The sequence below is a fragment of the Gadus macrocephalus genome, chromosome 22 (assembly GCF_031168955.1).
Source record: "Gadus macrocephalus chromosome 22, ASM3116895v1".
Lineage (NCBI taxonomy): Eukaryota > Metazoa > Chordata > Actinopteri > Gadiformes > Gadidae > Gadus > Gadus macrocephalus.
In genome coordinates, this window is record NC_082403.1 from 2,443,229 (window position 1) to 2,465,175 (window position 21,947).

Consider the following 21,947-nt stretch of genomic DNA (forward strand, 5'->3'; position numbering starts at 1 on the left):
ATGCCTGTATGGACCGTCTCAGTGTCATTACGAATTCCATTATGACGATATGTGTTGTGTGGGGTAGATCCCTTCCAGTTACTTTTTAAAAAAACACAACAGGGTTTTCCGTGGCATCTGAACAAATCGTAGGTTACAAGCTGATTTAATTTTGATTTCTTTTTTCACACACACACACACACACACACACACACACACACACACACACACACACATACACACATCACAAACAAACACACTCAACAACACTTACGTACAAACATCCATCTACGCACATACAATCAATTCACATTTAGCTGAACTGTATTTATCTAAACATTATATAGATAAATATTAGATATAGCTAAACACTATGTTGGACATAATCTATGTCTGAACATTATATTTTTCTGAACATTATTTATAAGTGAACATTATGTATAGCTGAACATTATACAGCTGACTATGATGTTGTCAGAACAATTATTTCAGGGTCACATGAAGCATGATCGTAGTTACAGTGTGTGTGTGTGTGTGTGTGTGTGTGTGTGTGTGTGTGTGTGTGTGTGTGTGTGTGTGTGTGTGTGTGTGTGTGTGGGTGTGGGTGTGGGTGTGTGTTTAGTTAGTTTCACTTTGAAGTTCTCCTGGAAACCAATGACGTCGCAGCCGTATTGAATTCCTATTGGTCCAGACCGGCCTCTCCCTCGTGATCCGTCTCTTGTTCGCAGGTTTCCTGGTCAGTGCGTCTGATGCTCGAGTCGGAGTCACGTCTCTGTGGATAATCTCATCGAGCTGTTCTTCTGAATACATCGATATGAAGGCGCTAAGAAGGCTGCTGCTGTTGGTCTTTGGTCACGGTGTGTCCTCAGGTAGACTGAGTAAAGTTTTTTACTTTTCAACTTTCCAAAAGGTTGGTTCATGGTCCCCGAAGAGACAATGCTTGGATTCCCTAATTTGGTTGAAAAGCATTTGATTATCCTGTAAAGAGTTCAATTAATCCACAACATGATTCAGCTTTTACTGTGAGTATTTAAACAAATATAAGAACATATATTCTGGGTTCAACAAGTCTATTATCAGAACCAAACATTCAACTTCAGTTAGGAAGAAATCTGATGTGTACTTTAAGTCTACTTTTAATCCTAAATATTATATTAACACTCAAAGATATCTTATTAACTTGTCAACGTTCTTGGAGAATCATCACAAACGCACACACACACATATACACACGCAGACACACAATAATCGAATTATTATTATTGCTATCAATATATTATTATGAAATATAATAATATAATAATTATATTATATTATATTAATCATTATCATTCCAATGATGGCGATGTGAAGATAGTTAAAATGCCATAATGTAATACAGAAATTCACGAATGTACTTGTAATAGTAAACATTGTAATAACTATTTAAATAATAGTTTAATATTCATGTCAGCAGTAATGATTAAGAGGCAGCAGGTTGTGTTGTAGTTGAAGGTCCGGCCTGCCAGTGCTGTAGGCAGTGAGATGTTTGGAAGTCAATAAGTTCAAACTAAAGGTTCCTACATTACGGCCAGGTGGCGGAGCCATGTGATAGGGGGCGGGGCCATATGCCAGGGCATGGGGCCATATGTCATGGGGAGGGGCCATATGCCAGGGGGAGGGGCCATATGCCAGGGGGAGTGGCCATATGCTGTCTAGAGCAGTGGTCGGCGGCCTGCGGGTCATAACTGGCCCGCCAGAGATAATATCTGGCCCGCCAGATTATTCGGAAGTATTTTTTTTTATTTTTTGAATATCGAATATCTGTATCTGCTATCTTAAATGTAAAGGGCCTGATCCGGTGAACTTTTCTTAGTTCACCACCGTTTTTTTAATTGTATCAAATCCTGCTACTACTCCCAGAAGGTTAGAGACTCACTCGTCATGGTCACGCGTAAGCTGCGAGGGGCTGAGCGTTATAGTTATTGGAAACTGCAATATTAAATTAAACGGAACCCCCCTTATTGGCCTATATACAACAATGGCGATCCAAAATTACGCATTTTTGTGTGATACTGCAAGTAGAGAAAGGCAGGAGCTGTTGATAAAAGTCCACAATAGATTTAAGACGCCAAGCTCTGAGACTTTGCTGTTTGCTGTCTCTGATGATGCTACTTCGTCTACAACGGAGGTTTGTGTGTGTGCGCAGCCAGTCAGCACCCGCAATGGTGTGTGTGTGTGTGTGTGTGTGTGTGTGTGTGTGTGTGTGTGTGTGTGTGTGTGTGTGTGTGTGTGTGTGTGTGTGTGTGTGTGTGTGTGTGTGTGTGTGTGTGTGTGTGTGTGTGTGTGTGTGTGTGTGTGTGTGTGTGTGTGGTGCGCGCACTATACTGTCCTCTCTCCAGCATAGGCATTTCTACACTGCCAGGCCGGTTCGGTCGAGGCTTGGCATGCCCGGCGATTTCACCGTCTTATCTCAAGTTTCCTGTGTAAAACCGAGGGGGTAAAATCCCCTGTTCGTCACGGCGCGTGCTTTCTTGGTTCAATGGAGAAGGCGGGGCTGCGCACGGAGTCTAGACCTCTTTAGAATAATTTGCATATTCCCAATGTTTTTATTTTTTTATGAATGAAGGCACCTCATGCAAGAATGAGTTCCCGTCTGAGTATAGGCTACAAATGCGATTAACTATTTGCACGTGCAAAAACGCCAACATATTCTTTTATTTGCTGACCACTTTTGGGTTAGGGACGGATTACAGCTTTTTATCCCGACGAAAGCACACTCGTAAGGACAGTTCCTCTGCGTCTCTCTCGTAGATCGCACAATCTTCCAACGTCTTTGTTTAATATGACTGCATCACCTTCTCTCACATGATCAGCAGCTCGCGGATATCACTTTCTCTCCAGTTAGAACTGATCATGATGATATCGCTGCGTTGTCTCTGTGGAGGCAGTGCAGCAACACCTCTACCCGACGTGATCAGGCATGACATATGTCATTTATGTGATTAGGGCATACAGTTGTATATGTACGTCTTTTAAGAGTCAGTGCTTGTTAGGCATATTACTAAGCCAGCTGACGGGCCTGCGTCGCAGTTCCAGATTCACTTTCATTAATCAATTCCTTGAACTAGCCTTTGATTATGTTCTGGTCCGCCACCTACTGGCGGGAAAGAAAATGGGCCCGAGGCCAAACTTAGTTGCCGACCCCTGGTCTAGAGGGATGGACATTAGTCACATGTCTGTCTGTCTGTCTCCAGTGATACAGAGTAGTAACCTGTCTGTCTGTCTACAGTGATGAACCGTATTAACCTGTCTGTCTGTCTGTCTGTCTACAGTGCTTCACTCTCTGCAGTATTTCTACACGGGGTCGTCTGGACTCTCAACCTTCCCAGAATTTTTTGCTGTTGGGACGGTGGATGGAGTTCAGTTTGAGTACTATGACAGCAACACCCAGAGAATAGTGCTCAAACAGGACTGGATGGAGCAGTACACCAGAGATCACCCCAACATCCTGGAGGCGGAAACTGGAAACTATCTGGGTTACCAGCAGACCTTTCAAGCCGACATAGGGATTCTGAAGAAGATCTTTAACCAGACAGGAGGTAAGTTTATATCTACTGTCTGACCTCTCACATTGTTGGAGCCATAACGGAAGTATGGCAATAATGAAATGGAAACAATAATAATTTATATATGGTTAATTTGAGTTTGTATTCAGTCTGGCTCCCCCAGTAGGTCAGTTATATTATTGCAGTCATTCAGCTAATTAAAGGGATTTAATTCACCTGCGAGACTGTAACAGAAACGAGAGTTAGACGGGGAAGCGGGACAGTTTTTTGAGCCCGCAAACAATCGCAAATATTCGCAAATGTTGGCAAATAAGTATAGGAAAATTTTTGTTTGAAGCTTTATTTAATAAAGCATTTTTGATTGAACTTCGGATCGGATTGTCTACTTTGTTCTTTGGATTGCACGTCGTCTACCCCGCTCCTATAGTGGCCTTTTAATCTTGGCAAAAAGCCACTACACACATGGAGAAATCCATCATTTAACCCCAGAATAAAGATTCACCATACTCCTAAACACACACACACACACACACACACACACACACACACACACACACACACACACACACGCACACGCACACGCACGCATGCACACGCGCACACACACATGCACACACACTCATGCACACACACACACACACACACATACATACTCTGCATATCTACTACACTGAGCAGTACTCAGTGAAGCACTCAGTGTAGCAGTAATCAGTGTAGTAGTACTCAGTGTAGTAGTACTCAGTGTAGTAGTACTCAGTGTAGCAGTACTCAGTGTAGTAGTACTCAGTGTAGTAGTACTCAGTGTAGCAGTACTCAGTGTAGTTGCATTCAATGTAGTACAAGGCCTACTCAGTGAAGTAGGATATGAATATAAATTGAAGAAGAGGCCAAGGCCTGTTTTGTGTGATCCCGACTGAGTGTCCAGAATACCGATATTAAATCAATATTATATAATCATAATATTATCTACTCTTAGACATGTTTCATCTCATAAATTAATGAAAATTAGTGTAAAAGTTTGTATTAAAAATACAATATGTAAGGAATAATCACAGAGAGGCCGGGCAATAAACAGTTTGATATGCCCGGCTCGTTACTTCCGCGAGCCGGGCATATCAAACTGTTTATTGCCCTGCCTTGAGGTGATTATTCCGTTTATTCTACTTCGCGCCGGCCAACATAATAAAACAATTCCAATACTTTAATAATTAGCCTTTTTCTTATTCGTATTGCATGCTTATTAAATGTATACTCTGTTTAAGTTCATCTCCCTCAAAAAGTAGTTCCCTTTAGAACTCCGGTGAATAACGTTAGCTCAGCTGTAGGTAACTCGTTTCTATAGCAACCACACAAGGCTGGATCTGATCACTAGTTTAATAACGTAGTTGCTACATTCGTATCAAGTCAGCTTTAATGATGATCGATCAAACATGCACTCCTTGGTTTATTTTTACTATGGACCCCATGTTGGAAATGTATGCGATAGAAAACGATGCAAGCGGCGTATTGATCTACTGTGTTGTGTTGTGTTGTGGAACAACGGACCATCTCCTTCAGAAACATCAAACTTATCAACACCACAGACCTCTCCACCATGATCAGCTCCTACCCCAACCCTCCCCCAGCTTCCTCCCTGACTGACCTGGTGTCTCACTACAATAACTGCCTCTCCTCCTCCCTCACCACCCTGGCCCCCCTGAAAACCCGTTCAGTCTCATTCACCCACACTGCTCCCTGGTTCACTCCTCATCTGCGCCAGCTCAAAGCCACTGGTCGTCGACTGGAGCGACTCTACAAAAAGACTCAACTCACTGTACACCGCCAAATGTATTCGGACCACCTCCATCACTACAAGAATGCCCTCACTACTGCCAAAACCTCATACTACTCCAACCTCATCAACACTGGTACAGGCAACAGCAGAGTCCTCTTCTCAACAGTCAGCCACTTACTTCAGCCTCCTAAATCTCTCCCTCCAGACTTTTCCACCACCCAATGCACTGCGTTCCTTGACTTCTTCAGCTCTAAAATCAACACCATTCACCAACAACTGGCCTCATCTCGCACCCCCTCTGATGACCCACCCTGGATGATCACCTCTGGCCAACCTCTCATCAGCTCCCTCTCTGACTTCACCCTAGTAACAGAACTGACCGTTTCAGAACTCATCCGCAAAGCCAAAACCACCACCTGTCAGCTCGATCCTCTTCCCACCTCCCTTGTCAAAGCATGTCTTCCGTCCATCTCCCCCATGATCACCAACATAATTAACTCCTCCCTCACTACTGGTACTGTACCCCCCACTCTCAAGCTGGCTGCCATCACTCCCATCCTGAAAAAACCTGGTGCTGACCCAACTGACCTTAACCATTACCGGCCCATCTCCAATCTCCCTTTCATCTCCAAAACACTTGAAAGGGTGGTTGCCGCACAACTACAGTCCCACCTCGACACTAACAATCTCCACGAACCGTTCCAATCTGGCTTCCGTCCAAAACACAGCACTGAAACAGCCCTAGTCAAAATCACCAACGACCTCCTCCTTGCAGCCGACTCTGGATTACTCACCATTCTCATCCTCCTCGATCTCAGCGCAGCATTCGACACCATCTCCCACCCTCTGCTCCTGGACCGCCTAGCTGGTATTGGGATCACTGGTGCTGCACTCTCCTGGTTTACATCCTACCTCACCGGCCGTCAACAATTTGTTCAACTAAGCAACCACAAGTCCGGGTGTTCAGGTGTCTCACTGGGTGTCCCCCAGGGGTCAGTCTTGGGTCCACTCCTCTTCACCACTTACCTCCTCCCGCTGGGCACACTCCTCCGTCACCATGGGGTCCATTTTCACTGCTACGCTGACGACACACAGGTCTACATCTCCACCAAACCCACCGCTGCCATCCCCCCCACTTCCCTCATCACGTGCCTGGAAGAGATCCGGAGCTGGTTGAGCAGGAACTTCCTGAAACTCAATGGAAACAAGACCGAGGCCCTGCTCATCGGATCCAAATCCACCCTCACTAAATCACAACACACCCCAGCTCCACTCATAATTATCGATGGATTCCCAGTACCCTTCTCCTCCAAAGTCAAGAGCCTCGGCGTCATCCTGGACAACACCCTCTCATTCGCACCCCATATTCACAACATCACCCGGACTGCATTCTTCCACCTCCGCAACATTGCCAGACTCCGCCCATCACTGACCCAATCCAGCACTGAAATCCTAGTTCACTCATTTGTCACATCACGCATAGACTACTGCAACGCCCTCCTCACCGGACTCCCCACCAAACTCATCAACAGACTGCAGATCATTCAGAACTCAGCCGCCCGGATCATCACCCGCACCAAATCATCTGACCACATCACCCCTGTCCTCATTCAACTTCACTGGCTCCCCGTACACTACCGCATCCAATACAAAACCCTACTCCTCACCTACAAAGCTCTCCACAACCTAGCCCCCAGTTATCTCTGCGACCTCCTCCAAGAATACACTCCCTCCCGCTCCCTCCGCTCAACCTCTGCTGGACTACTATGTATCCCCACATCACGACTCACTTCAATGGGTGCCCGGTCATTCAGCTGTTCAGCACCCAGGCTCTGGAACTCCCTCCCCCCACACATAAAACAGTCAGACACCATTACAACCTTCAAGTCACAACTCAAAACTCACCTGTTCAAACTCGCACACAACGTCTAACTGATCACTGTTTTGATTGTTTTTTAGTTTTGTCCTGTTTTTGTTTTATTTATTTCTTATTGCTTATGTTTATTTATTTATCTTTTTCCACAATGCCTTGTTTTTTTAAAAAATTGTATGATGACTATATGCTCTGTAAGGTGACCTTGGGTGTTTTGAAAGGCGCCTCTAAATTAAATGTATTATTATTATTATTATTACTGTGCTCAGTCAGCAGCAAGTAGAACCGACGAGTCAGCGGGCAATATGCCGGATTAATGCACCCCTCCCAGCCAATCAGAATCGAGCATTCTTAAATGAAGTAGAATAAAGCATAGTAACCTACAAAAAAATGGCTAACTGCAAAATACAAATACAATTAAATTCACAGATTACGTAACATGACATATAGTTAATGTAGGTAACGGTGACTAATATTTTAAATGCCCCGGCCGCAGTGATCACTAAAGTCATATCACCTTTAATCAAGGAAACGTTTCGCGGGTGTGCAGGCTGCATTGTCGGCATGTAAACAGCAGGTGGTGCTGCTGTGCAGCCGCGTTCTAAACGTAGTATATGTTCCAGTCCGTTGGATCTTCATTCCCAACACAACAACGCACACACGTGATGCGTCCATAGGTATAGATATGTATATATACCCACTCTATTGGTCACATGAAGGGGTGAGGGAGGTGTGGGGTGGTGTAGGGTGGTGTAGGGTCGTGTAGGGTGGTGTAGGGTGGTGTAGGGTGGTGTAGGGTGGTGTAGGGAGGTGTATGTAGGGGGCGGTTGGGAAGTGTAGGGGGCTGTAGGGTGGTGTAGGGCATTATAGGGTGGTGTTCATTTAATGTTAATGAAGAATAAAATACAAGTGATCTCTCTCTCTCTGTCTCTGTCTCTGTCTCTCTCTCTCTCTCTCTCTCTCTCTCTCTCTCTCTCTCTCTCTCTCTCTCTCTCTCTCTCTCTCTCTCTCTCTCTCTCTCTCTCTCTCTCTCTCTCTCTCTCTCTCTCTCTCTCTCTCTCAGGTACCCACTTATATCAGTACATGTATGGTTGTGAGTGGGATGATGATGATGGTTCTACTGATGGTTATAACCAGTATGGTTATGATGGAGAGGACTACATAGCGTTGGACCTGGAGACCCTGACCTGGGTCGCTGCTGTACCTCAGGCTGTCCCCACCACACAGAGTTGGGATCAGGATGAAGCTAGATTACAATACTGGACATACTACCACACCAAGGAGTGTGATTATTGGCTGAAGAAGTACCTGTCCTATGGGAAGAGCACTCTGCAGAGAACAGGTAGAGTCACATGACCTGGTGCTGGGCGTCGACAGACTCATGTCTCTGAGTCCCTGTTTCCCCCCTCCCCCCGCTCGCTCTCCCTCTCCATTCTTCTCTCCCTCCCCTCTCGCTCTCTCTCTCTCTCTCTCTCTCTCTCTCTCTCTCTCTCTCTCTCTCTCTCTCTCTCTCTCTCTCTCTCTCTCTCTCTCTCTCTCTCTCTCTCTCTCTCCCCCCTCGCTCTCTCTCTCTCTCCCCCCCCTCTCTCTCTCTGACCACAATATATAAACTAAGTCCTAATGTCCTGAATTAAGCAGACGAGACTCAACCCTCAAGGGGGACGCAACTCAGCCCCTAAGAATATGAAATATAGAATATATTACATGACAAGAACACGTGTTTACATTATGAAATAATCTCTCTCTCTCTCTCTCTCTCCCTCTCTCTCTCTCTCTCTCTCTCTCTCTCTCTCTCCAGATCGTCCGCGGGTGTCTCTGCTCCAGAGGAGCCCCTCCTCCCCAGTGGTGTGCCATGCTACAGGCTTCTACCCTGACAGGGTGGTGGTGTTCTGGAGGAGAGACGGCCAGGAGCTCCATGAGCAGGTGGACCCCGGGGAGGTCCTCCCCAACCACGACGGGACCTTCCAGGTCAGCGTGGACCTCAACCTCAAGGCCGTCCCACAGGAGGACTGGGGGACGTACGAGTGTGTGGTCCAGCTGAGAGGCATCGAGGAGATCTCCACCCCCCTGGACCCCGCCCTCATCAGGACCAACTGGGGTAAGACTGGTGTTGGAGGGGATGGAGGTGGGGAACACATGTCTCACCACCTCCACCTGACCTCATCACAACCACTGCCAGGTGTACCTGGACACTGCTGAAGCTACTGGGTAAACACACAGCTCTCAGGAGTAGCTCACTGCAGCAGAACAGGGTGGATTGTGGGTAAATGAGTTCTATGAATAGGGCTAGGCTCAGATCAGTCCCAGAGTGACCCTGAGCTCAAGAACAGATTCTAGAGGAATAGTTCCACTGACGTTGTGTTAGTCGTGTGTGTAGCATCACGTGACGTTGACATGTGGTTCAATGATGGAGGGATGGATGGGGGAGGGTCTCTGTCCAACATCTATTATTACACAACTGATTGTATTTGTTTGATGTACCTTCAGAGGACCAGAGTGGCCTCACCATCCCCATCATCATTGGGTTCGTTGTTCTCCTCCTCGCTGCTGCTGCTGCTGCTGTTGGAGTCCTTCTGTACAAGAAGAGGAACGGTGAGTGGATCAAACTCTCCAGGAGGACAAACACCTGATCTCCACCTGCTCCTACTTCCTGTCCCCTTCCTACGATCTCATTGGTTGTCTTCACCCACTGGTGGTCTGGTGGTAGAAACCTCTCCACCTCTGAATGATGAACCTCCTCCAATGTCCACCGAGATGTTGTGGCATGAAGAATATGAAAGTATAATAACATGAGGATATTCACCACTGTTACAACACTAAACATTTCTCTTGATCCTTAGATTCAGACAAGCGACACAAACCAGTTGGTGAGTAAATTGAGTTTTTACTGCAGTTCTGTTCTTATGATTAACACCACTTACAACACAGAGACCTTGGTGACTTTTCTAGCTCACTGGGTTATACAGCTCTGTATATCTAGATACATCTAGCTCACTGGACTATACAGCGCTGTAGATGTATTTACATCTAGCTCACTGGACTATACAGCTCTATAGATCTAGATACATCTCGCTCACTGGACTATGCAGCTCTATAGAACTAGATACATCTAGCTCACTGGACTATACAGCTCTATATATCTAGATACATCTAGCTCACTGGACTATACAGCTCTATAGATCTAGATACATCTAGCTCACTGGACTATACAGCTCTATAGATCTAGATACATCTAGCTCACTGGACTATACAGCTCTATAGATCTAGATACATCTAGCTCACTGGACTATACAGCTCTATAGATCTAGATACATCTCGCTCACTGGACTATGCAGCTCTATAGAACTAGATACATCTAGCTCACTGGACTATACAGCTCTATAGATCTAGATACATCTAGCTCATGACTTCACCTCCTCCCATTCTGATACTTCCCAGGTTCTGACACCAGCTCTGAGAACACTGAGGGGCAGAATCCGGCTCCTGAGGCCCAACCTCTGACCACAGTCAGTACTTTACCACTTTACAATACTTATTCAGAGTCATATGTTTACAGTTATATTTGTTTGCAGTCTACTTTATCACAGCAATAGTAATACAACTATTATCAGTACTTCACCACAGTAAAGGTACGGCCACACTGAACGTGTTACGCACGTTAGAGGTGTAGAAAATCAGCATTTTTGCATCGGGAACCATTGGTTTAGGCGTGTAGATGCGTGACACGCGCTAAAATACAGCGTTAAGCGCGTTAGATTTAGGCATTTTACACACCTAAATAACGCGCCCAACGCACCTACTCGCGGAGTTCAATAATTGTTTCTTTTTACGCTCCTACGAGTGACGCTTATCCGCGATAGCCAATCAGCGTTGAGCTTGACCCGACGTCACTGGCAGAGAGACGGAGGACGGACGCTCAGCAGCTGATATGGAGCGCCTGTAGTTGGTGTCCTGACGGGAGATCCTGGCACCAACCCGGGCTAGCAGGTCATCAGACATGGCCCAAGTCAACCGAAAATACGTCTGGAACCGGCCGTCATCCAGGCGGAGTTCCTGGAGGAGGTGGTGAAACTCACCCAGCTGTGAGCGCCTACGGAGGATGTCATGCACCCAAACACGACGGCGTTTGGGTTTCCTACTCTCCTCGAACTCCCACAGCAAATACAGCGCAGCGATGGTGGTGATCTCGGCCATGTTTGTGGAGCAAAAGAAAAGTAGCGGGGGCCAATACGTTTTGGGCGGGCTCATCTAGCTCCGTAGGCGCGTTAGGTGCGTTGAACCATTTTTGTGACACACAATGATCAAGCGGCAGGCTAGGCGCGTTACGCGCGTAATGCGTTCTGTGTGGCCATACCTTAATAGATTAACAATCATATTTGAACAGTACTTCATCACAGTAATATTCTAACAGTACTTCATCACGCTAATAGATTAACATTAACAGTCATATGTTAACAGTGCATCATCACAGTAATATATTAACAGTACAACATCACATTGATAATGTGTTTAATGTTTAATACTGACTTGTACTTTCTTGCTGTTTAGGTTTGTAGTTAAATCATGAAGAGGCTTCTCACGTTCAGCTTCCTAAACCAGGATGCAGTGGATCGCAGTTCATTTATAATCCTTACAAACAGGCTTGGGACTTCAGCTAACTAAAGATGCTATATTTGCTTAATAACAATTACATTCATACTTAACTTTATCTTGATAACAACCATTTATCCGTAAAAATTGTAAATCAATTAGATCACTGTATTTGTGATAGATTTGATTAACTCACTGGCTTAAACCTGTAATCTTTCACTGATGCTTGGAAACCATGGCAACACGACCTTGCAACATAAGCTAGCACAATCGAGCTAGGCTGCTCTAGCATGAATATTTTTTTTGGTATTTTTACCAAAAAATCGGAATTGGATTGAATATTAATGTTTTTTTTAATCATCCAAATGTAAAAATCGCTGTACTCTTGTTTGGGGTTATTTGGACAATATAATCCCCCAAAAAATCTGAAAATATTCTCAATATACTGTTTATAGGTTTGGTCCTTTCATTTAGTGAAGTTATTGGGCTTTGTGTGACCAGAGTTCATATCTTTGATGATCTTCCTCCACTAGCGTCCTGATATCAGATGTCTCATGCTGAAAGACAAAACACGCACGCACGCACACACACACACACACACACACACACACACACACACACACACACACACACACACACACACACACACACACACACACACACACACACACACACACACACACACACACACACACACACACACACACACACACACACACACACATTCAACCACACATTCATAAACGCACATATCAACACATTTAGCTGAACTGTATACATCTAAACATATATATGGATGAAGATTAGATATAGCTAAAAAATATGCTGAACATTTGTGAAAAGGTAGCCCTCCTTTTCCCGAACATGAGCACCTGGAAGTTAATCATAGCCTGATTGGGATGCAGGAACATGACTGGTTGTAAAGGGGGGGGACGTTATTTTTCTATGTTTAATTATTGTGCTATTTTGCATTTGTGCAACAGTGAACTTTATGATCAAGATGCAAACTGTTAAGATATGCAATGAAGTGTCTGGTTGATTATGATTTCGTTATAAAATATAAATGTATTGTGGTACTTGGGTCGGTGAACCCCCATGGCAGTTGGTATCTACCATTTTGTGTAATTGGTTGGCTTTATTTAAGCCCGGTATTTTCTGCTTTCAAGTTGGTGGAGGCATAGAGAGACGGCTTGCTGTGAGGCTGGTACATGTTCAGACTAATGGAACTTTGCTTGTTTGTTTTGTTTATCGAAGTATTTTGTTTGGCGTTGCCATTGCACTTTTCAAGCTTGGAAAATAAATCAGTTTTTTCAACTAATTTCTGCTGCTGGCTGAATTTTTGCGGCCTACTCAAAGACCTTCATTGCGTCCTAGACCGCTACGTCCCGAAGTGGAAGTGGGTCGGGAGGCTCTTTTTCACAACATTATATATAATTGAACGTTACATCTTTCTGAACGTTATGTATAAGTGAACATTATGTAGAGCTGAACATTGTTGATAATGATGTAATGCTGAATATATATTAAAGCCAGCTGAACATAATATTGTAAGAACAATTAATGAAGGGTTACATGAAACTTGGTCGCTGTAACAGTGTGTGAGCATCAGTGCGTCTGATGTTGGAGTCAGAGTCACGTCTCTGTGGATAATCTCATCGAGCTGTTCTTCTGAATACATCGATATGAAGGCGCTAACGGGGCTGCTGCTGTTGGTCTTTGGTCACGGTGTGTCCTCAGGTAAGACTGATGACAGTTTGTCCTGTTCAAAACTATTATTCCATAGTTGACTATTAATCAATAGTTGACTATTATTCAATAGTTTTTTTCAAACGTTTCAAAAGGTTTGTTTCTGGTCCCTGAATAGAAGACATTTAGTTGTTAGATTTCCTTGAAAAACTGAAAACCATTCGCTTATCATCCCAAATGCGACCAGTTAATCCACAACATGATTAATCATTCACTTTGAATATTAATTTGATGATGTTGTTCATAAATCAAATAAATATAATCTATTATGACCCTGAGCTCCAGAACAGATTCTAGAGGAATAGTTACACTGACGTTGTGTTAGTCGTGTGTGTAGCATCACGTGACGTTGACATGTGGTTCAATGATGGAGGGATGGATGGGGGAGGGGCTCTGTCCAACATCTATTATTACACAACTGATTGTATTTGTTTGATGTACCTTCAGAGGACCAGAGTGGCCTCACCATCCCCATCATCATTGGGTTCGTTGTTCTCCTCCTCACTGCTGCTGCTGTTGTTGGAGTCCTTCTGTACAAGAAGAGGAACGGTGAGTGGATCAAACTCTCCAGGAGGACAGACACCTGATCTCCACCTGCTCCTACTTCCTGTCCCCTTCCTATGATCTGATTGGTTGTCTTCACCCACTGGTGGTCTGGTGGTAGAAACCTCTCCACCTCTGAATGATGAACCTCCTCCAATGTCCACTGAGATGTTGTGGCATTAAGGACAAAAAAGTATAACATCAGGATATTCACCACTGTTACAACACTAATCATCTCTTGATCCTTAGATTCAGACAAGCGTCACAAACCAGTGATTGAAATTTGTTTTTATTGAAGTTCTGTTCTTATGAATAACACCACTAGCAACACAGAGACCTTGGTGACTTTTCTAGCTCACTGGACTATGCAGCTCTATAGATCTAGATACATCAAGCTCACTGGACTATACAGCTCTATAGATCTAGATACATCTAGCTCACTGGACTATACAGCTCTGTAGATCTAGATACATCTAGCTCACTGGACTATACAGCTCTATAGATCTAGATACATCTAGCTCACTGGACTATACAGCTCTATAGATCTAGATACATCTAGCTCACTGGACTATACAGGTCTATAGATCTAGCTCACTGGACTAATACAGCTCTATAGATTTAGATACATCTAGCTCATGACTTCACCTCCTCCCATTCTGATACTTCCCAGGTTCTGACACCAGCTCTGAGAACACTGACGGGCAGAATCTGGCTCCTGAGGCCCAACCTCTGACCACAGTCAGTACTTTACCACTTTACAATACTTATTCAGAGTCATATGTTTTACAGTTATATTTATTTGCATTCTACTTTATCACAGCAATGGTAATTAACTATTTTAAAAGAACTTCATCACAGTAATATTTTAACAGTACTTCACTCCACTAATAGATTAACATTAGCAGTCATATGTTAACAGTGCATCATCACAGTAATATGTTAACAGTACATCACTACACTAATAGATTAACATTAGCAGTCATATGTTAACAGTACATCATCACAGTGATAATGTGTTTAATGTTTAATGCTGACTTGTGCTTCCTTGCTGTTTAGGTTCAAAGTTAAATCATCAAGAGGTTTCTCATGTTCAGCTTCCTAAACCAGGATGCAGTGGATCGCTGTTCATTCCTAATCCTTACCAACAGGCTTGGGACTTCAGCTAACTAAAGAACTTATTGTTATTCAAAGTGTATTTTGTAATTCTGTTTTTATTATTGTGAGATTATTTTGGATCTCACCGAGAGAGGTGTTTGTTGATGGCGGATGATCAACTGTTGTTTTTTTTGTCTTAAACACTTGACAGAAACAATAAATGTCCAGTGCCAACGCCATGCAGTCCCCCATCGTCTGAGTTCGACACAACGCAGGCAAGGCCGCCTTAATACACGGGCTTACCTGGGCTGAAGCCCTAGGGCCTACGACGATCAGGGGTCTATCATGTAACCTGACTCTCGCCAGATCAACTTCGATCCACCTCTCCGCTCATCCATCTGGGATCGCTCCCGTTGGGCGGGATTTGGAGACCAGATCGAATGGTAGAGCCAATCAAGACCGCCAGGCGGGATTTTTATAGATGTGACCAGCGGCGTGGCGTGGGGATTTATTTTGAGGCATGAATGAGACAAAACCTTCTACTAAAACCTTCAATCTACATGCTTTTTTGAAGTAGGGGGACAGAAAAGAGTATGTCGCAGCTTGTATCTATTAAATGTAACTACAAGAGCTATTTGATCGCCTGGTCATTTTACTAGGATACAGGCCTACTTGTTTATGGTGATGGTTTAGTGTATAGTGTGTCTATGTACATGGATAGTAGTTTAATAATATAATAGTTTGAAAGTGTACCCTTCATTTTTAGTTTTGTTTAGCTGCAAAAACCATCGTTTTTAAAGTCTAAAGTTAAGATGTTCTAAATTAAAGGGGGTTAATGTGGAGGTGGTGAACGCTGCAAGAACATACTCTTTGATAAGTTACTTGACCGAACATTTTGTGTATGGTAAGTGGCAAGTATGATAACAGAATGAAAAAGCAGACATTTATTTTTTAGCGTAGCGTTTTTGTTTCTGCATTACATGAGTCAGCTTGGTCTGTTCTGAGTACAATAAAAACAATAAAAGAGCGTAGAAGTTTGATTACAATAGTAAACAATAGGTAAAGCTTTGGAGGTCTGTCTGCTCTTCTGTTTGTTGGAATCCCTGAAGGATTGTATTTTTCAATGTGGAGATTGATATATTGTGTTGCTGTTCATTGAAATTACAGCAATTTACAGCACATTCCCATACATTTAAAATCTGATCCGGAAGTTATTGGTAGCTGTAGACTTCTCCTGGTAGAGTTAGGTAGACCCGAGAACAAGGAATTACAATAATACAGTCTTGATTATATAAATGCGTGAATCAGTGTCTCTGCATCTGCTGCAGATAACAATGCTCAGATTTTTGCAATGTTTCGCAGATGGGAAAATGCAATTCTAGTTATACTTCTAACATGTTGGTCAAAGCATTGCAGAGGGTCAAACATGACACCAAGATTTCTAACACGTGCACTCTGCGGGATGGCCAAGCCATCCAGAACATAGTGAGACTGTCTCAAATATTCTCTGAACCCGTTTTGGGCCGATAATTATCAGCTCTGTCTACCCAATATTAAGCTGCAGGAAGTTCTGTGACATCCAACTCTTCACTGCAGCCAGACAGGACTCAACCTTCTGCATCTGGTGCTGAGTCCCCTGATTCTACAGGAATAAAGAGTTGGGAGTCATCCGCATAGCAATGGAAGCTAATTCCAAAGCTGCAGATAACATCGCCCAAGGGAAGCATGTAGATTGCAAAAACCAATAGATCAAGCACCGACCCTTTTGGGACACCAAAGCGTTGTCTGTAGTGCTTCGATTCTGAACACTCATAGAGCACAAATTGTGTTCTGTGAGGTAAGAATCAAGCGGTTTTGAGTAGCCGTCATATCACCGCAGCCTTGAAACTAGAGGGAACAATTCCCGTAGAAAGCGAGAGATTCATAAGCGATAGGATTGCAGGCCCCACAGTTGGAAGAAGTTCCTTGAAGGTTGCATCAGGGATGTTGGGGGACGTCACTTCTGTTGGTAGTTGAAGTGAGATCCCAAACAACCAGAGCCAGCTCGCCCCTCCCTTCTGTGTTTCGTGCATCCGGTAAAAAGGATCATGCATGCAGTGAAAAATCCCACACACACCCCTTGTCGGTGATTGGTTGGAATACTATTTATTTTGGTTTCGTCTGCGATCTCGGAGCATCAACCAGAGTGATTGTCTTGAACTCCGGAGAGTTGGCTCAGAGTTCCCCTACGGGGCATGACCCCCCCTTGCCCCGCAAGATGCGGAGGACAAGAAGCACGGCAAGCATTATTTTCTCTCTCATCAATGTAATCTTGTTTTCAAAGAAATCCATGAATTGACCTGCTAAGAGAGAGGAGCCCACTGTTTTGAGTGCGACTCTTCGCCGTGTCGAAAATATAACCTTGGGATTGTTTTTATTCAAGTTGATGATACTGGAGAAGTAGGCGTTCCTGGCGGTAGTCAGCGCACCCTTTTAGGTGAGCAGACCTTATAGGTGAGAAATACCTCAAGGTTAGTCGAGCGCCATTTGCATTCAAGGATTCCGCATCCTTGCTTCAGGGTGCGAGTTTCTACATTAAACGAGGGAGCTGTTTTTTTCATTGATCGCTTTTTAATTACAAGCGGAGCAACAGAATCTATGGCGGCCGGCAAGGCATTGTGGAAGTCATCAGTAAGGCACTCCACAGAACCCCTATAGTTAGAGGGGAGCAAGTGAAAGGGGTAACTTAGTGATGGTGGTGTGATGTGATGGTTTGATGTTAGATTTTTTGGATGCAGCTCGTTGAAAAAAAAAAAAACTTTCTCCCAGACGTGAAGCATCACAAAATATTATGCGTATGGCTAGAGGTTGTCTAAAAAGTGCAAGCTGTGAAATGTAAACCTGTTGTAGAGCGCAACAGTGAATGCCGCGTTTTTTAACAGCTGGTCCCGGAAGTAAATTTCATAAAGAGTGGCGAAGTCACGCCTCTTCCGGTAGAGCTCATGGGACCTATGAGACATATGTCATATGTGCCGCGCGACAGCTGAAAGTAGCCTGGTGATCGTCGCAGGGGCAGGATACCACCATCTGGAAGTGAGCAGAAAATAAACCAGCAGTTTAGAGACAAAAATCTACTATTGATAGCCTGCCCAAATGGGCCTTCCTTTGACCCCTTTTGCTACACATTTACCACCTCGACGTGTTGCAAAACTACCTGCAAAAAAACCACAGCTGAGACTTGCAGGAGCAGATTCGAGCAGTTGTAACGATGGACATGTGCTCCTCGCTCATTAAAATGCTGAATCAACATAGCAATACAAGCACACACACACACACACGCACACAAACACCCACACACGTCACACACACGCACTAATACACAAACAAACAAACACATACACACATGCTCTCATATACACACACCCACACGCACAAGCACTCATACACAAACAAACAAGGACACACACACACACACACACTCGAATACTCATACACACACTGTCGATATGCCACACCCTTTTAATTAAGAGAGTGCAGTGCGCCTCCATTTTGTGGTATGCTGATGAAGGAGGAAGTACCAGAGCCCGTCTACGAAGAGCCTGGGCACTCCCTATACGCCCCATTGTACCGATTTTGGTTGTAGTTCCATGAGACATCCACTGGGGGTGATCGCGGGCGAGTCCAGATTGAATGGGAGTCTATGGGGCTAAACGGCTAATTATGCCTCTTTCACCTGCTTGTCGTTGAAATATCGCAAATTTTATTGCAGATTCCGCAAGTTCAATATAGATTATGGTTCAAAAGTCAAATGAGTGAGTACTTATGTCCTTTCAATTTCTTACAGTTTGGGCCGTTGTTGGCCATACACTCTAGCATTCTGCTAATGAACGCTGATTGGTCAGGGACGGACTTGCGACTGATTACGACCAGAGACCCCTCTTGACGGCATCTGAAGCTGAAGAGCATTCAGAAACGTGTTAACTCAATTTTTGCGTACTGTATTTATATTTTCCTGTAGGCCCTTTTATTTTTTAGATAACCTCTCTCAATTTCTCTCTCGTTCTCGTACCTCTAATAAGAACCTCATTGTGGAAAAGGATTGTTTTTTGTATTTTGCGTTGGACAAGTAAACCCTTTAAAAACATCACGTCGTGGTCCGGTGGATTATTATCGTGGATAGTGGATGAGGTATGCGACGAAGGGAAAACGGAGCGTCAAGCTGAAGCTTCACATTAGAAACATTGTTGGCCGTACATTAGTCAAAAAAGGTATGGTGACAGTACATGGGCATAAATGGAATTTCTTCAATTTCTTGTGTTCAATGTTCAATGTGTTATATACATGGTAGGTACGGTATGACCACCTTAAATAATACAGTCAATATCCCGCTCAATATCATTTAATCTGTCATTGTCTATTTTTCGAAAATAAAGATAGTTTAAAAAAGAAATGCCTCGTAAATGTGCAATGATAAACTGCACTTACAGTGGAAACGGATTGTCCGTCTTTTCGTTTCCCAAGGACAGAAAAGGGTAACGTTCTTGCTTGCTCCTGTATGAATGGTCCTAGGCTACCTGAGGCTTCACCTGGTAAGGAAAGTGGCGCTGGAGCCCGGGTAATATCGCACATGGCTTATTCAAGTTGCGCGCTAGACATTCTCTAAAGTGTCGAGACTCAAGCACTTAACTTACCTTAACCGATTGTTCCATACAAATGGTTAGTTAACGACTTAACAACTTCAACATTACAGTCGTTATTTTTTTGTAGGACTTGGGCTAATGACCTTGCACAGAGGGAAAACCATCTACACCACTTGTCATTGATTTCTATGCATTCACTGATCTTTACAGATGGGTTTGTTTTAAGCCATTGAATATAATTGCTCTGCCATGCAACACATTATAAGCTACACGTTTGTTAAATGAGAAATATGGTCTGGGTCACATTGAAACAGTAACAGTTGTATAACAGTAATTATACAAACATTATACCAACATTGCAACAGGCAAGTTTATTCAAACATCACACTAACAAGAACACAATAAGAACAGTAACTAATAAAAAAAAAAAAGAGAAATGATTTAACAACACTGAACATACTGAACAGAGGCAGGGGAAAAGGACAGAGGAAGAAGACTTGTCCGTTGTCACAGCATCAAGGTCCGACTGTAGAGATCAAGAAAGGAAGAGGCATGAGGAGAACAACAGAACACTGCTCTCTAGCAGATTGTTTACTGATGTAAACTAAATTGATGCAGTTTTAAAATTATGATTCTAATCCAGGTTTCTATTTTAGGAGAAAGAAATGGCTCATAATCGTTGCGGGAAAAGGGAAGTGCTTTAGAAACTGCCGTAAAGCAGTACCTCTGACAGTATTACAGTGTGTGACGTCATCGCATGTTTTTAACGCCTTTTTAGAACAGATACGTGACCTTAAAAAATGCAATATTCAGCTGAGTTTATTATCTTAGCCCCACCCTTTGATAGAAACTTTCAAATTACTTGACAAAAAATTACATCGTGAGAAAAGTGGATTCTGAGGATAAAACCCCGTTGGCTCCCATTCATTCTGGACTCGCCTACGAGCGCCCCGCGTGGTCAAAGATTATTACTGCAACCAGTCCAGAAAACCGGAACTAACCCGCGAGTATGGAAGCATATATGTAGCAAAATTCAAATGGCAATGCAATTTGGAATTACATTATGCATTTGACAATGCATTATGCAATTTTATAATGTAATTTGTAAATACGTTATTCAAAGTGTATTTTAAAATGCAAAGTGACAATGCAATCCTCAATTAAATTTGCAAAAGTTCTAACAATACAAATAGAATAACATTTTGTCCAATTCTTTGAGTTCCTTTATACAAATTGAAAAGCTATAGCGTCCCCGTGATTGCAATCCACTTCGCCACGCTCCGTGTGTTGCGATATTCAAATGACATTTCAATCCGCAAAACGGAATCCAAAACGGAATCCAAAGAGGGAATCCAAAGAGGAATCCAAAAAGTCAATATGCAAAGTGGCAAACGTATCAGCCAATCAGCGTCTGGGCGGGAACTACGTCACTTGCTCGTAATTTCCTTGTTCACTTCTAGTTCGTATGTGTCAGGTCCACATTGGTCACCAATGGAGATTATTGATACGCTCCGAAGTTTGGCCAATGATGTGGAGAACAATCGTGTTGAAGACACAGATGCAGTAGATAGAGTGCGTGTTCTGGGAGATAGGATAGACGACTTATCCTCACGGGTACGTTTTGATGCCAGTGTGGTAAACACAAAGATTTCCAAAGTGCTACAGGCACTGGGTGCGAAACATAGGGTCGGGAGACCCACCGTCTCCACCCACTCCTCACCTACAAAGCTCTCCAGAACCTAGCCCCCAGTTACCTCTGGGACCTCCTCCAAGAATACACTCCCTCCCGCTCCCTCCGGTCAACCTCTGCTGGACTACTATGTATCCCCACATCACGACTCATTACGAATGGGTGCCCGGTCATTCAGCTGTTCAGCACCCAGGCTCTGGAACTCCCTCCCCCCACACATAAAACAGTGACACAATAGAAAGTGACGTAGTTCCCGCTGGTGGCTGATACGTTTGCCACTTTGCATATTGACTTTTTGGATTCCTCTTTGGATTCCCTCTTTGGATTCCGTTTTGGATTCCGTTTTGCGGATTGAAATGTCATTTGAATATCGCAACACACGGAGCGTGGCGAAGTGGATTGCAATCACGGGGACGCTATAGCTTTTCAATTTGTATAAAGGAACTCAAAGAATTTGACAAAATGTTATTCTATTTGTATTGTTAGAACT

At 43.7% G+C, this 21,947-nt stretch overlaps 2 protein-coding genes and 1 pseudogene across 14 annotated transcripts in view; 2 read left to right on the plus strand and 1 right to left on the minus strand.

Moving 5' to 3' along the window:
- Positions 1-21,947, minus strand: part of LOC132451379 (uncharacterized) — a 291,272-nt gene that overhangs the window by 124,806 nt on the left and 144,519 nt on the right.
- Positions 714-16,175, plus strand: LOC132451409 (class I histocompatibility antigen, F10 alpha chain-like). Of its 13 annotated transcripts, none has more exons than XM_060043940.1 (8): positions 716-848; positions 3,294-3,560; positions 8,238-8,516; positions 8,973-9,272; positions 9,662-9,766; positions 10,015-10,041; positions 10,613-10,680; positions 15,360-16,175. In XM_060043940.1, the coding sequence occupies exons 1-8, from the start codon at positions 794-796 to the stop codon at positions 15,366-15,368; spliced, it is 1,110 nt and encodes a 369-aa protein (XP_059899923.1). In that variant the 5' UTR covers positions 716-793; the 3' UTR covers positions 15,369-16,175. The 13 variants fall into 13 exon arrangements, with proteins under 13 accessions (XP_059899931.1, XP_059899926.1, XP_059899928.1 ...); XM_060043939.1 differs by lacking the exon at positions 15,360-16,175 and adding an exon at positions 15,110-15,217; XM_060043938.1 differs by lacking the exon at positions 15,360-16,175 and adding an exon at positions 11,723-12,500.
- Positions 13,191-21,947, plus strand: part of LOC132451399 (class I histocompatibility antigen, F10 alpha chain-like) — a 108,732-nt pseudogene continuing 99,975 nt past the window's right edge.

Coding starts and splice junctions, on each gene's coding strand:
- LOC132451409 (XM_060043936.1), top strand. CDS start 794: ATGAAGGCGCTAAGAAGGCTGCTGCTGTTGGTCTTTGGTCACGGTGTG. Junction 10,042..10,612: donor CAAGCGACACAAACCAGTTG/GTGAGTAAATTG, acceptor GATACTTCCCAG/GTTCTGACACCAGCTCTGAG. Junction 10,681..11,730: donor AGGCCCAACCTCTGACCACA/GTCAGTACTTTA, acceptor TTAGGTTTGTAG/TTAAATCATGAAGAGGCTTC.